At 37.0% G+C, this 14,315-nt stretch overlaps 2 protein-coding genes across 7 annotated transcripts in view; one reads left to right on the plus strand and one right to left on the minus strand.

Annotated features, from left to right (window-relative positions):
* NSMAF (neutral sphingomyelinase (N-SMase) activation associated factor) overlaps positions 1–8,252 on the plus strand; it is a 76,654-nt gene extending 68,402 nt beyond the window's left edge. Inside the window, 8 exon segments of the mRNA XM_011931969.1 lie at positions 1,842–1,909; positions 2,698–2,765; positions 3,199–3,322; positions 4,613–4,696; positions 5,723–5,873; positions 6,340–6,442; positions 6,580–6,689; positions 8,158–8,252. Of these exon segments, the coding sequence (XP_011787359.1) occupies positions 1,842–1,909; positions 2,698–2,765; positions 3,199–3,322; positions 4,613–4,696; positions 5,723–5,873; positions 6,340–6,442; positions 6,580–6,689; positions 8,158–8,252 (803 nt within the window).
* A 1,560-nt stretch (positions 8,253–9,812) lies between these two features.
* Positions 9,813–14,315, minus strand: part of SDCBP (syndecan binding protein (syntenin)) — a 30,691-nt gene continuing 26,188 nt past the window's right edge. For all 6 annotated transcript variants that reach the window (XM_011931956.1, XM_011931953.1, XM_011931951.1 and 3 more), the window contains 3 exons: positions 12,916–13,087; positions 12,058–12,149; positions 9,813–10,988 (listed from right to left, as the gene is read on the minus strand). In XM_011931956.1, the coding sequence (XP_011787346.1) occupies positions 10,934–10,988; positions 12,058–12,149; positions 12,916–13,087 (319 nt within the window). In that variant the 3' untranslated portion in view covers positions 9,813–10,933. The remainder of the gene's footprint in view (positions 10,989–12,057; positions 12,150–12,915; positions 13,088–14,315) is intronic.

A 14,315-nucleotide genomic window follows, 5' to 3' on the forward strand; every position in this document is an offset into this window, starting at 1 on the left:
GATGGTCTCGATCTCCTGACCTCGTGATCCGCCCGTCTCGGCCTCCCAAAGTGCTGGGATTACAGGCTTGAGCCACCGCGCCCGGCCATCGGTGTTTGGTTTTCTACTGCAGTCTTTAACATGATCTCACCTCTAGTACAGGGGACCCTTGATTTCAAGAAAAACATCTTTTCTTTCTTTTATTATTTTCTTTTTCCATTTTTTTGGTTCCCTGACTGAGAAATGAACCCAGGCTGCTGCAGTGAGAGCACCAAATCCTAACCACTAGACATCAAGAAGAGAAAAACATCTTTATGTAACGTAGGATGCCCCAAATTAATCATCTGAAATAGATTTTGTGGTGAACGCTCAGAATTGCCTAAGAGAATCAAAAGCAAGGTTGGGAAGACTATCAGATCTAATTATACTGCTCAGGGAAAAGTTCAAGTGATACTGTGTTCATTCTTCCATTTTCGGTTTCAAATTAATGCTGAAGAGTGTCTTATTGAGGCTCATGTTTATAAAATTGTCAGGAATTCTGTGTGTTGGGGTTGCAAAAATTGGGTTGAATTAGTAAGTTATACTGTGCAGAAGAAATTATTTAAAGATCATTCTGACATCATGCTGTGTAAGTTAGAAAATAGATTGTTACATATCTCAAATACAGGATGTTTGAAGCACATTACAGTCTTGTAATTTGTGAGTCTCGGGTTTTAAGAGGTCGTTTTGAGGCCGGGCGCAGTTGCTCACACCTGTAATCCCAGCATTTTGGGAGACTGAGGGGGGCGGATCACTTGAAGCCAGGAGTTCGAGACCAACCTGGCCAACACTGTGAAACCCAGTCTCTACTAAAAATACACAAATTAACCAGGCATGGTGCGCACTCCAAAAATCCCAGCTACTCGGGAGGCTGAGGCACAAGAATTGCTTGAATCTAGGAGACAGAAGTTGCAGTGAGCCAAGATCACACCAATGCACTCCAGCCTGGGCAACAGAGTGATACTCTGTCTCAAAAACAAGAAAATTAAATGCTTGGATTTTTAATTTCTACTTTGTTATTTAGAAAGTCAGTGGTTCCCTGCTATAACTAATGTTCAATGCAAGGGTATCACACTATAATTGGGCAATGTTTTTTAAGAACACATATTGCCAAGATCTTTTTGTCTTATTTAGTATTAAAATTACTATTTCAATGTTACTATTAAAATTGCTATTTTCCTTCCTGTAGCTTTCTGCATACCAGCTGTGACATTTCTGCCTGGAATCATGCCGAAATGTCAACAGTATACCTACCATGTCTGTGCTGGAATTTTATTTTTTTATTTTTTATTTTTATTTATTTATTTTTTTTGAGGCAGAGTCTCACTCTGTCACCTAGGTTGGGGTGCAGTGACACGATCTCGGCTCACCGCAACCTCTGCCTCCTGGGTTCAAGCGATTCTCCTGCCTTGGCCTCCCAAGTAGCCGGGACTACAGGCATGTGCCACCATGCCTGGCTAATTTTTGTATTTTTAGTAGAGGTGGGGTTTTGCCATGTTGGCCAGGTTGGTCTCGAACACCTGGCCTCAAGTGATCCTCTCACCTTAGCCTCCCAAAGTGCTGGGATTACAGGTGTGAGCCACCATGCTCAGCTCTGGAATTTTAAATTGATGTTTTTGTCATGGGGTTACTGGTCATAGAATCTTAATGTTGGATGAGACCTTAGGTCATCTAGCTCTGTTGACATTCAGTTTTCCCTAAGATTATACTTTGGAGTATAAAGTGTACTGTTGGCCACCAGGAACAAGAAGAGCAGCTATTCTTTGGCGTCTGTAATGGTTAGGAAATCTTTCTTATCTGTCCACTTCTCATTATTAAATTAGATTCCACTTTGAAGATGTTTTCTAAAGAATCGAAAATGCTGCAGAGAAGCATATCATTTTCAAATATGGTGAGTTCATCTTACTAGTATTATGATAGAAATCTGTGTAGTATGTTTTATACACACACATACAATGATACTTTGTTTCTCCCAAAACAGTTGAGTTTATTCCTGTGTGGTAAATCTACTAAATACCTTAGATTACTTCTAATTTCAATTTAAAATTTTTTTCAGGTTGCCATTTTCTCATACTGTTGTGATTTCATTTTTAGCTTAAAATACTTGGAGAGCTACCCAGTAGAATTCTACTTAATAAACCTTTCCTTTTTTTTAGCTGTCAGACTAAATGTTATGTGCTACTTAATTTATGCGTCTCTGAGTTGGTAGAATATTTAATATGACAAAACCAATTCTTCTGAAAGAACACATCTTATCTTTAATGTAAATCATGCAAAAGTTCTGGAAATTCTCTAAAAAATTTTGGAAGGTTTTCTTACCCACACAAGTCTGTAGTCCAGAGCGGGTATTTTCTTTCTTGAGAATCTTCCCCAGCCCGCCCCCCACTGGAGATTTACTCCAGAGTGTGAGTGGGCTTCTTCCAGCCTGGGGCAGGACCCTGGAGAGTCATCAGCCTAGGTCGTAAATACCCTTGACACATGTGGACATTCCTTCCTGCGTTTGGGAAAAAACCCCCACAGCTGGAATTAGCCAGTTGAGAAAATCTGTGTAAATAGGAGGAGAGCCACCATAAAGAGAATTTGAGCATTAATTTTTGGGAGAACTTATAAGATAGCTTTACTGTGTTTGAGACTTACTAGTTGTTATAGATTGTTAATGTGAAATCATTTGTATTTCAGGCTTTATCGTCTTGTTTACTTTTGCCAGGAGATGCCACTGTCATAACTTCTTCATGGGATAATAATGTGTATGTATCTGTGCACCCCGCTCTGTGATTCCACGTGCAGAATAGCTGCCTCTGTGGACATGAAGTGTGAAAAGCCAGAAGCTTTCCTTGCCTGGATACAGCACTGTTTTCTAAAGGGAACACATATTAGAGATGAGGACAGTATGGTTGGATTCGAATATGATTACTTGGATTGAATAACTTCTCCAATTGGAGTCTGTTTTTCTCTAAGTTTTAAATTGAGGTGAAAACACAAATGAGCCAGACATGGAAATTTCTAATTTTAAATTCAAATTTTGAATATTTTGATTTAGTAATTTGAGAACAAGCAATTTGTAATTCTAGTGAGCCTTAGTAAGTATAGAATTAAAGAACCTAATGTTTCCTTAATATGTGTTTAAGAGCCTTAAAATTAAGCCAGACTACTGTTTTAATACTTCTCATTATCTTTTAGCTATTTTTATTCCATAGCATTTGGAAGACGCCAGGACACATTAATGGGACATGATGATGCTGTTAGTAAGATCTGTTGGCATGACAACAGGCTGTATTCTGCATCGTGGGACTCTACAGTGAAGGTTAATATATAACTTTAAAAAATTGTTTAACTTGGTGTGCTATAGGGCATATATATAATTTTTAGCTTAAAATGTTTGTACATTCAGATATTATAAGCCACTCAACTACCTGTTGTTAATGTGTTCAGTCACTTCACTCTTTTTCACAAAGCATGTGATATGTAAGGATATTGAATGTTATTGCCTGTGTTTAAAAAATATATATAAACTGTATCTATAACATATATTTATGTATTTACTTACATATATTATTTATATTTAAAATACAATATCTGTTAAATATTACATATACGTATATATATTTTCTTTATATAATAATATATATATTTTAAACATAGGCAATAACAGTCAATATCCTTACGTATCACATACTTTGTGATATGTACATTCTTTTTATTTTTTATTTAAAAAAACACTTCTTTCTTTCTTTATTTTTTTAGAGACAGTGTCTTGCTCTGTTACCCAGGCTGGGGCTAGAGTGCAGTGGTGGGAATTATAGCCACTTCTTAATATAATAAGAAGTTTATCATTATTTCTGTACTGTATATTCCATTGTGGGGTGAATGGTCTAGCATTCATTCAATAGCAGTGTTAGAAAGAAATGTATAGTAGCAGCCCCTTTCATCTGCCATGATCAGAAAGGATTATAGTTAATTAGAAAATGTCAAGTTAAAGTGGGGAATCATTAAAAGACACATTTTATTTAAACTTAAAATATCTGAATTCACATTCATTCACCATTCTCTCGATGCAGGACTATGTTCGGTCTTTTCTTTGGAATCTTACATAAACCACACCAGCTTTCATTATTTTCAGTTTCTATTTTGTGTTTGTGTAAAAGAAAGCAAGAACCTAAAATTGTTAGGATTCCTCCAGGAGTTTTTCAGAAATCTTTCTTCCATTCTTGTAGATAAGTTTATTTGCCTGTACCTATTTTTAGTTATTTTGGGGGTAACATCCTTTTTGGTCTTCTTGAAACATTAGTAGTGTTCTCAAAACACTGTAACACTTCTACACTCATATTTCCTTAGTTCACATACTAAAGTCACATGATTACAGCAGCTAGTGCAGGTGATAGAAACACACAGGCACAAACAAGGGATGGTAAGCAAGCACATGCTGGTGGGGAAAAGTGCAGGCATAGGGAGGCGGAGCTGGAGCACTGTGCAGCTTAACTTTATTGGCAAGTCTGTTAAATGGAAATTGAGCAGAGGAGATTTTCTTGAATGCACTAGAAATGACTTTATGTTAAATGTTTGAAAATACCTTCTGCAATATGTTCCATCCTAGGTGTGGTCTGGTGTTCCTGCGGAGATGCCAGGCACCAAAAGACACCACTTTGACTTGCTGGCTGAGCTGGAACATGATGTCAGTGTAAGTACCAGCAACAAACTGTGCAGAAAACTGACCTTAAAAGTCTAGGGGTTGGGCTGGAAGAAGGTTTTTGGTTTTGTTGATGTTGTTTTGCTTTATTTGGTTAATGGAAGATTATAGGCTAACTCTCAGTTTGGTGTTGACTTTTTAGGTTTCCAAGTCTACTTGGTTTTGTTTTGTTTTTTCCTCCAATTTACCTCTTTGCACATTTCCCTGAGAACTAGCTACCATCCAACTAGAATTCTAGAATAGTAGTTTCTGAGCAGCGTTGAATATTTGGGTACCCTCAAACTCTTTAGGGCAACAAGATAGGGCCTATGATCCTTCATGTTTCCTGATCCAGAAGGTGGAAGGGGACCATCTGTCCAGGAGACACCCATCCAACAGTGGGGGACAGTGACCAACTGTCTGTGGTGGTCAAGTGCATGCAGCCTGTTGGCACTCTGCCAGTAGGCACTCAGTTCTCACTTGCTGTGTTTTCTGCAGGTCACGCTGCTGCATCTTATGCTGTAATTGACAGTACTGCCTTTTCTCTAAGTTGTGAACTGATGCCTAATTTCCATGGTCTTCAGATTAGCTGAGTTTGAGAAATATTTAGTATATAATTCATGATGATACACAAGCATAGCCTCGAGAGATTCCCCCACTCCCACAAAACCCTCAAATAATCATGGACTGGCTGTACTTCAGGCAGTTTGGTGCCTCAGTATAATTTATTATTAATAGAGTTATCTTTCTGAGACTGTCAGTTTTAAGCTATTTTAAAACAGCATTACATTTACTCTAGAAATACTTCATTTTCATTTTTTCTTGTATTCACTAGCTTATAAAGAATTTAATTTCATTTTAAAAATGTTATTAATCAGTAGGATGATGCTGAAATATATCTGCATTAGCAACATCAGCACACTGCACAATAGAGTTTAATTTATATCATGATGACTACATATTTGAATCAGACTAGAGAAACACAGCTAATGACCACAAATCTAAATGGAATATGTATCAATGTGTTTTCTTCCTTAGGTAGATACAATCAGTTTAAATCCTGCAAGCACACTGTTAGTTTCCGGCACCAAAGAAGGCACAGTGAATATTTGGGACCTCACAACGGCCACCTTAATGCACCAGATTCCATGCCATTCAGGGATTGTATGTGACACTGCTTTTAGCCCAGGTAGATATTATCCTTTTTAAAACAGATAATACTAGGTAAATTGGAATGTTGATATAAACAATATTGTTAATTTTGAAATAAACAATAAAATTTACAAAGAAAAACACTATCTGCTGATAAAAGAGGTTTTGCCAATAGCTAACACTGCTTTATGCCAGGGTACAGTATACTTGTGGCATCTGCATCAGGTAGAAAAGCAGAATTGGATATTTTTAATTCCTTAACTCATTAGAGAAATTAATTTATAAGATAACAGTGAACTCATTGAGATAAAGGGTCATCTCATCCCTGCGTCTTGGAAAGAGCTGGAACCATTTCAAGGAGAGGATAGTCATTGCTTAAATACAAGGGTTTTGAAGAAAATGAATGTGGAGATTAGGCCACTGGCCTCAGAAATAATATCCAGAATAATCTAAACCACATTCTGAAGCTGTCACTCATGTCTGAGTCTCACCTTGTGTTGCAGATAGCCGCCATGTTCTCAGCACAGGAGCAGATGGCTGTCTTAATGTCATTGATGTGCAGACAGGAATGCTCATCTCCTCCATGACATCAGATGAGCCCCAGAGGTATAGTTTGTGAGTTACTGGGGGCAAAGACATTTACAGACACGTTCATGATCACTTCATTTGGGCTTACAATGGCCAGTTTAATATAGTCTTTCCTTCATGATGAAGAAAGGACTATTTCTGAATCATTCTTGCAGGTGCTTTGTCTGGGATGGAAATTCCGTTTTATCTGGAAGTCAGTCTGGTGAACTGCTTGTTTGGGACCTCCTTGGAGCAAAAATCAGTGAGAGAATACAGGGCCACACAGGTAAGCAGCTACTGCGGTTGTCTTGATCTTTTTTCTCAAGATAATGAACTCAAGCCTGCCTTTTCCATCAGGGAACACTATTCTTGGGCAAAAAACACCCATGGTTTTTCCATGCTATAAACATGTCCCTGGAGCCTCTTGATTGGCCAGGTGATCTGCATCTCGTAGGTTACTCAGGATTTAGATTTATGTTAACAGGCATCAGACTCCAAAAAGGGAGTCTTGAACTTTCATATGGAGAATTAAAAACCACTGTAAAGCTATAATTTTTTAAAAGATAATAGTATGATCTTAAATTTTTAGAATAGTAAAAAAAAAAAAAAAAAAAAAAAAAGGAAAAAAAAGAAGAAACCCAGAAACAATACAAAGGGAACTATGATGAAAATTAAGGCTTCTTTCTACCGCTGACTCCTCCCAGTCCTCCTTACAGTACTTTACCAGTGTGTGTCCTGTGAATGAGAGGGTATATGTGTATAAAATTGTTTATGTGAAGTATAATATTAAACTTTTCCGGCCTTTTTTTTCATTTAGTAATATTTCTTGGAGATTCACTCGATTGTTTGCTTACAAATTCTTGCTTTCTGATCATTTGGAGGACTTGGTTTTTAATTCTTCTAGTGTCTCCTGTTACCCCTTGACTTCCCACTGTAAGCAGTAACTTCCTACCTTCATTCTCTTCCCTGTGTCACAACTTTATATGGTTATTTCTTCTTAAATGTATACCTTAAAAATTCTGGGCCAGGCTCAGTGGCTCAGGCCTGTAATGCCAGCACTTTGGGAAGCCAAGGTGGGAGGATGCTTGAGGTCAAGAGTTTGAGACCAACCTTGGCAACATAGCAAAACCTCATCTCTACTAAAAATCAGAAATATTAGACAAGTGTGATGACACATGCCTGTGGTCCCAGCTACTTAAGAGGCTAAGATGGGAGGATAGCTTGAGCCCAGGAGATAGAGGCTGCAGTGAGCTTGATCATGCCACTGTACTCCAGCCTGGGTAAGAGCAAAAGCGAGACCGTTTCAAAAAAATGAAATTATTTGTGACTTTAGTTCTCTGCTTAGTAACTTTAATGTCATTTGGCCCCTTCCAGTGGAAAAGGAAATAAACCAATAACCTTACACCAATTCCCTACCTTTTCCTTCACATGTCTCCTTTTTCTCATGTTATACCTGTATTATACTTACTTTGCCAAGGTATTTATTTGCATTCTGTGCTATATCCATAATTTCCAGTTGTTTTGGCTTTAGATTTACACTTAAATGGTTTATTATTCCTCACGAGATCTTTGTACCAAGCAATTATTTTTAATGTATTCAAGGGTTTTATTATAGGAAGAAGACAAGAAAAAATAGAACTTACTTCACTTGTTTAATAAATGAATAGCAAAGCAAGAGTAAGCATCAGAGTAAAGTTTGCTTTGGGTGCCTCCTGGTCAACTTCCTACCTAACCAAAATGTCTCTTTCTCTCAGGTGCTGTGACATGTATATGGATGAATGAACAGTGTAGCAGTATCATCACAGGAGGGGAAGACAGACAAATTATTTTCTGGAAATTGCAGTATTAATATTAAGTGCCTTTTCCTCTCCTGAATATTAAGCTGAACTCTATTTAATGCATTTTTAAACCAAACTTTTAAACAGACTGGTGAATGTGCAATGCTAGTAATTAGAAGTTTTACCACGCCGGGCGTGGTGGCTCAAGCCTGTAATCCCAGCACTTTGGGAGGCCGAGACGGGCGGATCACGAGGTCCGGAGATTGAGACCATCCTGGCTAACCCGGTGAAACCCCGTCTCTACTAAAAAACACAAAAAACTAGCCGGGCGAGGTGGTGGGCGCCTGTAGTCCCAGCTACTCGGGAGGCTGAGGCAGGAGAATGGCGTGAACCTGGGAGGCGGAGCTTGCAGTGAGCTGAGATCCGGCCACTGCACTCCAGCCTGGGCGACAGAGCAAGACTCCGTCTCAAAAAAAAAAAAAAGTTTTACCACATGGAAAATTTGTGGTTTTAAACTTTCTAAATCATGGTTACTTCGTTGAAAGCCATTAGTTGCCATTCTCTTAAGGCAGATAAAATGTGGCAGTGCTAGGGGAAAACATGTTACATTGTAAGGCAGATGATCATCCCTGTATGATGATTGTCAGAAGACAGGACAGGGTAGCAGAGAACAGCGAAGAGATAAATTGGGCTAGGGAAACTTGTCACAAAGCACTGAACAATTAACAATTTTCCAAGAAAATGTGCAGTATTCTCTGCTACTTCTGAATCTGTTTTGTCTTCCTAATCTATCACAATTGCTACCCATCGGGTTTTGGGTGTATGTTTTCATAGAGTGGTTACTTTCTATAATGCTGTACCCAGATTCTAAGAACCTGGAGAAGGATTAGCAGTTCTTATAACAGTAAGTTTACTGTGTATAGGAACGGTTTGTATTTCATTATAGCTATTCATCTTTTCTACATTAAAAATATTTTTCTCTAAAGAAAACGGTTTTCATTTTATTTAAGTAACTTAAGACTAGTGTTTTTAAGACCATAAATCTAGAATCATCTTCTAGAAAACCATATTTAGTAATATGAATGTAATTCCATTACTTTTGAAATTATCTTCAGACTCAGGTACATAATCCAATATTTTTGTTTTTCTGTTCTAAATTTCAAACAAGGCAAGCTGTATAGCAGTAGCAGATTTTCTTTTACATTCAACCTCTGAACCATGGTTAATTGTGTGACTTATTGTTTCTGTACTCTTTAAAAACAGTTGTATCCTACAGGTAGTATGATATAGGAGAAAAAACTTGAGTCAGACCACACTAATAGAATTTTCAAAGTCAGTTTCAAGTGTTATTAAGTATTATCTGGTCTCAGGTATTGCTAGGGACAGTCAGTAGCCTCAGTGAGTTCCTGCTGCATGGCAGGTGTGAACCAGCTCTCTTGGCCCTGGTAATCTGGGGTTCCCAGATGGAAGCAATTTTCCTGACACTCAGTCTCAGCACTGTGAACTGTTCTTAGGGCCCCTGAATGTCAAGCTTGTTCTGGGAAATGTCGTCTCCCATAGCTGAAAGTGAATTTCACCTGCCTGTCTTCTAGATCGTGCATAAGTTTGGTGAAAGCAAATGATGCAGTAACAGACAGACTAAAATGTAACTTTATGTATACATATTTAATTAGAATAGACATAAACCAAAAAGAAGAAAAAAGTCAGGATAAAATGTCACTATCATTTTGTTTGCAAGGAGTCAGGAAATGGAACAAGTTACCAGAAAAATATTCTAAGACCATCCCAAAGTAGCTAGGTTACAGAATCTTAAGAGTCAAATGCCAAAATTAAGTATCATACCACTTAATCCACAAATGAACAAAAGAGGAGTCAAAAGTTTATCCTGTTTAGTGTAATAACTTTTACATTAAATATATAGTGATTCACTTCTCACAAAGTGGTACTGGCAACTTTTAGAAGAAAGAAGTTTCCATTATGCATTGACTAAAAAATCTCAAAAACAACTAAGCAGCTATGCTATAGCTCAGTAAGTACCATTAAACTGTTCTGGGCTAGTGTACATTTCAGGTTAATAGAGAACTACATTTTGGGTTTTAGAAAGGCAGCAATAATTTTATTTTGGCTTTTAGTCTAGATGCTTAACACAGTTAAGGCGACAGTTTAAGCATATTAAATGAAGGTAGTTAAAATTTGAGAATCATCACAATCTCTTGCAACCTACATACACTGTTTAATGCTTACATGGAATGAAACCAGTGTTCTTAATTGGCATTTTACACACACACACACACAAAGAATTTTTTTAAAAAATCAAAGGCAATCATTCTAAATGTACTATGGTAGCAAGTTAAAAATGCAAATATGCTATAGAACTAAAGTAATATGAACAGCACTACTCATTACCTAGGAGAAAGGTGACTGGTTTTCACACAAAGCTAAGCCTGTATCAGTCATCCTAATCACAATGGCTTATAAAAGCATCAGGTTTCCAGTAGAGAAACTATTCTAGGAAAGTCAGTAAATCTCTTGAAAGTTTCACATCTGTAAAACCAGGATAAGGCTACAACTATTTTGAAATCTGAACAAGGTATCAGATGAAATAGTAAGATTCCCAGCCATAATGTAAGATAGAAAGGTCCTCATGCAGCATATGCTTGCTGGCTCCGGGAAAGCTTCATGTGCATAATACAGAAGTTGCCAAAGAAGGAAACTGGAGACGTTCAGCTACATTTCCATGGTGCCATGAATTTTAAACCTCAGGAATGGTGTGGTCCATTAGGCTTTTCATAATGCTTGGTGCCATCCTACAAGAGAGGTGCTTTTATTATATACTGAGATTCTGTTTTTGTTTGTTTGTTTCTGAAAATGCTATGTTAATCCATGAAAATTCCCAATTCCAATTTAGCACCTGTTAGCATCAAATGTGAATGGAGAGAAGGGAAAGATCTTTTAAATGAGTCCAGAAGCATCTCTGGTAATCTAGTTGTTGACAGACACTCAGTGGGAAAGGCTATCTGTATTTGGCTAGAGAAGTTAGGATACAAATGGATTCTTGTACATTAAGCCTGGTGATTTTTAAAAAACAAAATGACAAGGCTGTGATGAGTTGGGGTAGAGGGATCCATCAGTGATTTAAGAAAAGAGAACCTTAGAACAATTCGTCATGACAATAACTCCTTTTTACCCCCTCCAAGGGTAGGGAGGTGCATTCTATCCAGAAGCCAACATAAAAATTTCATTACAATGGTTATGTTTATGAATCTTTTCACATGCATGATAGAGCTTCTGAAAGAAGGATTCCAAGCTGGCTTGACAAAAACAGCTATGGTAGATGCTAGAATACGAAAAGCTGTATAGAAGTAACCTTGTTGCCTCTTTTCATTTCTGATCACTTGGCTTTCTAATCCTCAGTTCCTGAGCACAGACAGCACCAACACACCACACATGTCTATCTGCTTCCTGAGATTCTGGAGAGAAGGGAAACTTACTCCTAGCATTCCACCAGCAAGAATTCTCCAGTACGAACCACTACAACTATATTTATACTGAGCAGAGGAGTGGTAGGCAGTGCAACTGCAGTCAATTGTACTGCAAATTGAAAGCTAAAAGCATGCCCACTTTTCCTTGCATTCTTTTTTTCTACTAGGCAATATCAAAACTGAGGAAAGTATATGTGGACTTTATTCCATAATTGGGAAGTTGTATGAGCTCATCCTTACCAACCCCTCTGACTTAAATAACGTACTTCAAATTTCTAGATAAACACCAGTATTCATTCCTTAGGTAAAAGACCCAAAGGGCTGAGAATTAAACTATAGTGCTTATATTAAGTCACACAACCATATGCATTAAGTTGAGGAATTGTTTACTTACCGCTTAATAATATGTTCAAAGATAAAAGCAGGCATGATTGTAATAGTAACTACAGTCCCAGATGTTGATAGTATGTCTGCAATTTGAGAGTCCTGATAAAAACACATATTAAAAATTAATTCCACAGAGGCTTTATTTAATAAATACAAAACTATGCCAGTCTTGGTAAAGAAATAAAAATATATGTCCTGTTACATTTTGTTAAGATCTCTAAAATCCTTCTTGGTATTTCTAATTTTTTCCTAGTATTTCTTACCAAGTTTAATTGTACACTATTTTACAGCTAGTAACCAGATTGCTTAAGTAAACTGAGTTGAATATTTTAGTCAAAAAAAACCTTTTCCTTTCTGAATATTAAATAATTTTCCCCATATACAATACTACCATCTCCTCTTAGTTAACTGTGTATTCTAAATCAAAGTCTGTGAAATGAGGAGGTCATGTTTAAAACTTTTTGACCTTAACACAGACTTATTTAGGCATCTGTGGAGGAGAAAAACTATAAAAATCAAGTATTAATATGAACCAAAACTATTATTCATTTCCTTATATTCCTGGATTGAGAAATGTTGGGCAACTATTCATTTAGAATGTCATAAAAATCTTTGTTGCCCATATTTCCACAGAATTCTAGTGTGAGGTACTTCTGAAATCATTTATTCCAGCCCCCTTGTTATAGGAACTGTAGTTCTAGATAACAGCCCAAATAATTCCGGTGACTGGCCAGAGCAAGAGCCCAGGCCCCACGTTCCCCATCTCCCACCTAAGTCAATGTGAAAACAGCACCACCTAAATACAGTCAAAAGACAGACATTTTCTAAAACTGCAGCAGAACATGGCACAAAGTCTGTTCCTTACCTTCAATCCAATGACATTCTGTCCATTGATTTCACAGATGTTATGTTCTGTGAGAAGACCATTTCTGGCTGCAGAGCTATCTTTCACTATGGATGTTATTTTTCCATTTTTAAAGATAAAACCAACATGTCCAGTGCTATCCTTATGCATGGTAATCGTCCGTTCAAAGGGCCTACAAACATAATGGGTTATATTAAAAACTTAATTCTAAGGTAAACATTTTAATGGATTTCATATACCATAAATGTTGCCATATTGGATACTTTTATAATAAACACTGTTTCTAAATAAGAGCAACTTATAGCTCTGATTTTATACATTCACAGAACATCTTTGTGTAAAAGTTTTTTTTAAGTTTATTCATTATGGTTTGACTGATATACTAATCAACATTTCCTTCTTTAAGTATCAAAGACAACTGCGTTATATGGTTTTATCAATATGTTTTTCCTTTATAATTAATCAGACTTTACAGCATTAAGAATAAGATAAGCTTTTTAACTAAATCACAGTGGTAAAAATAATTTTTATTTTTTATTAACTTTTGGTATTTTCTACAGCCAAATCATATTTAGGAACTATTTCTTTTGTTTAAAACCTTTAAAATATTTCTCACAACTTGACTTTGAAAATTTTATACATTGTTATATTTGAAAAGAAAAACTAGAGCAGCAATAAGACTAGAGCAGCAATAAGCAGCAGTAAGTTCCTCAAGCCCCTTTGGAAAGGAAGGCATGCAGCTATTATTAAAAGGCATCCAGCTGTCCCTCTAAAGTTGTTACACCAGTTACATTTGCTTGATTCTCTATAAACTCTGTTATCATGTTATCATAAGGGTTTTATGATAAACTTGTGTTTACAATATTAAATTCAGAAGAGGCATTTCTTCCTGTTAGTACAACTTACTCTTTGAAACTCTGCTTAGAGAAAAAAGGACATTCATCTGAAACATTTACTAAATACCTAAACTGAATGAGCAACTGGAAACACAAAGATAAAACAGAAGTTTCACTGAGAAGGAACAAAAACCCAAAGCTTACTATAACGATGTGATATAGGTCTACCCTTAATTGGGTACAGAGTAGACAAGAAAATATATGGAGGCCCCTATTTCATGTGCTAAATGTTTAAGGTCTAAGTGAATGAGCTGCTAAACAGAATATTCCATGTTCTTGGAAACTACTGCTTCATAACTACCTAAAAGTCTTGATATGGCTTTCAGAACCCCCACGCTACTTGGAAGTCTGCATGGGCTGTGACCCTCACAAGGAGGGACCACTGTGATAGTATGTCTACAATTTGAGAGTCCTGATAAAACTAGGCCAGATGTTTCTAAGCAGTAAGTCGGAAAGTGAGCCCAGAGATACCCTGCTACTCAGTTACTTCTCCAACATACATTT

The sequence above is a fragment of the Colobus angolensis genome, unplaced genomic scaffold (genome assembly GCF_000951035.1).
Source record: "Colobus angolensis palliatus isolate OR3802 unplaced genomic scaffold, Cang.pa_1.0 Scaffold92, whole genome shotgun sequence".
NCBI lineage: Eukaryota > Metazoa > Chordata > Mammalia > Primates > Cercopithecidae > Colobus > Colobus angolensis.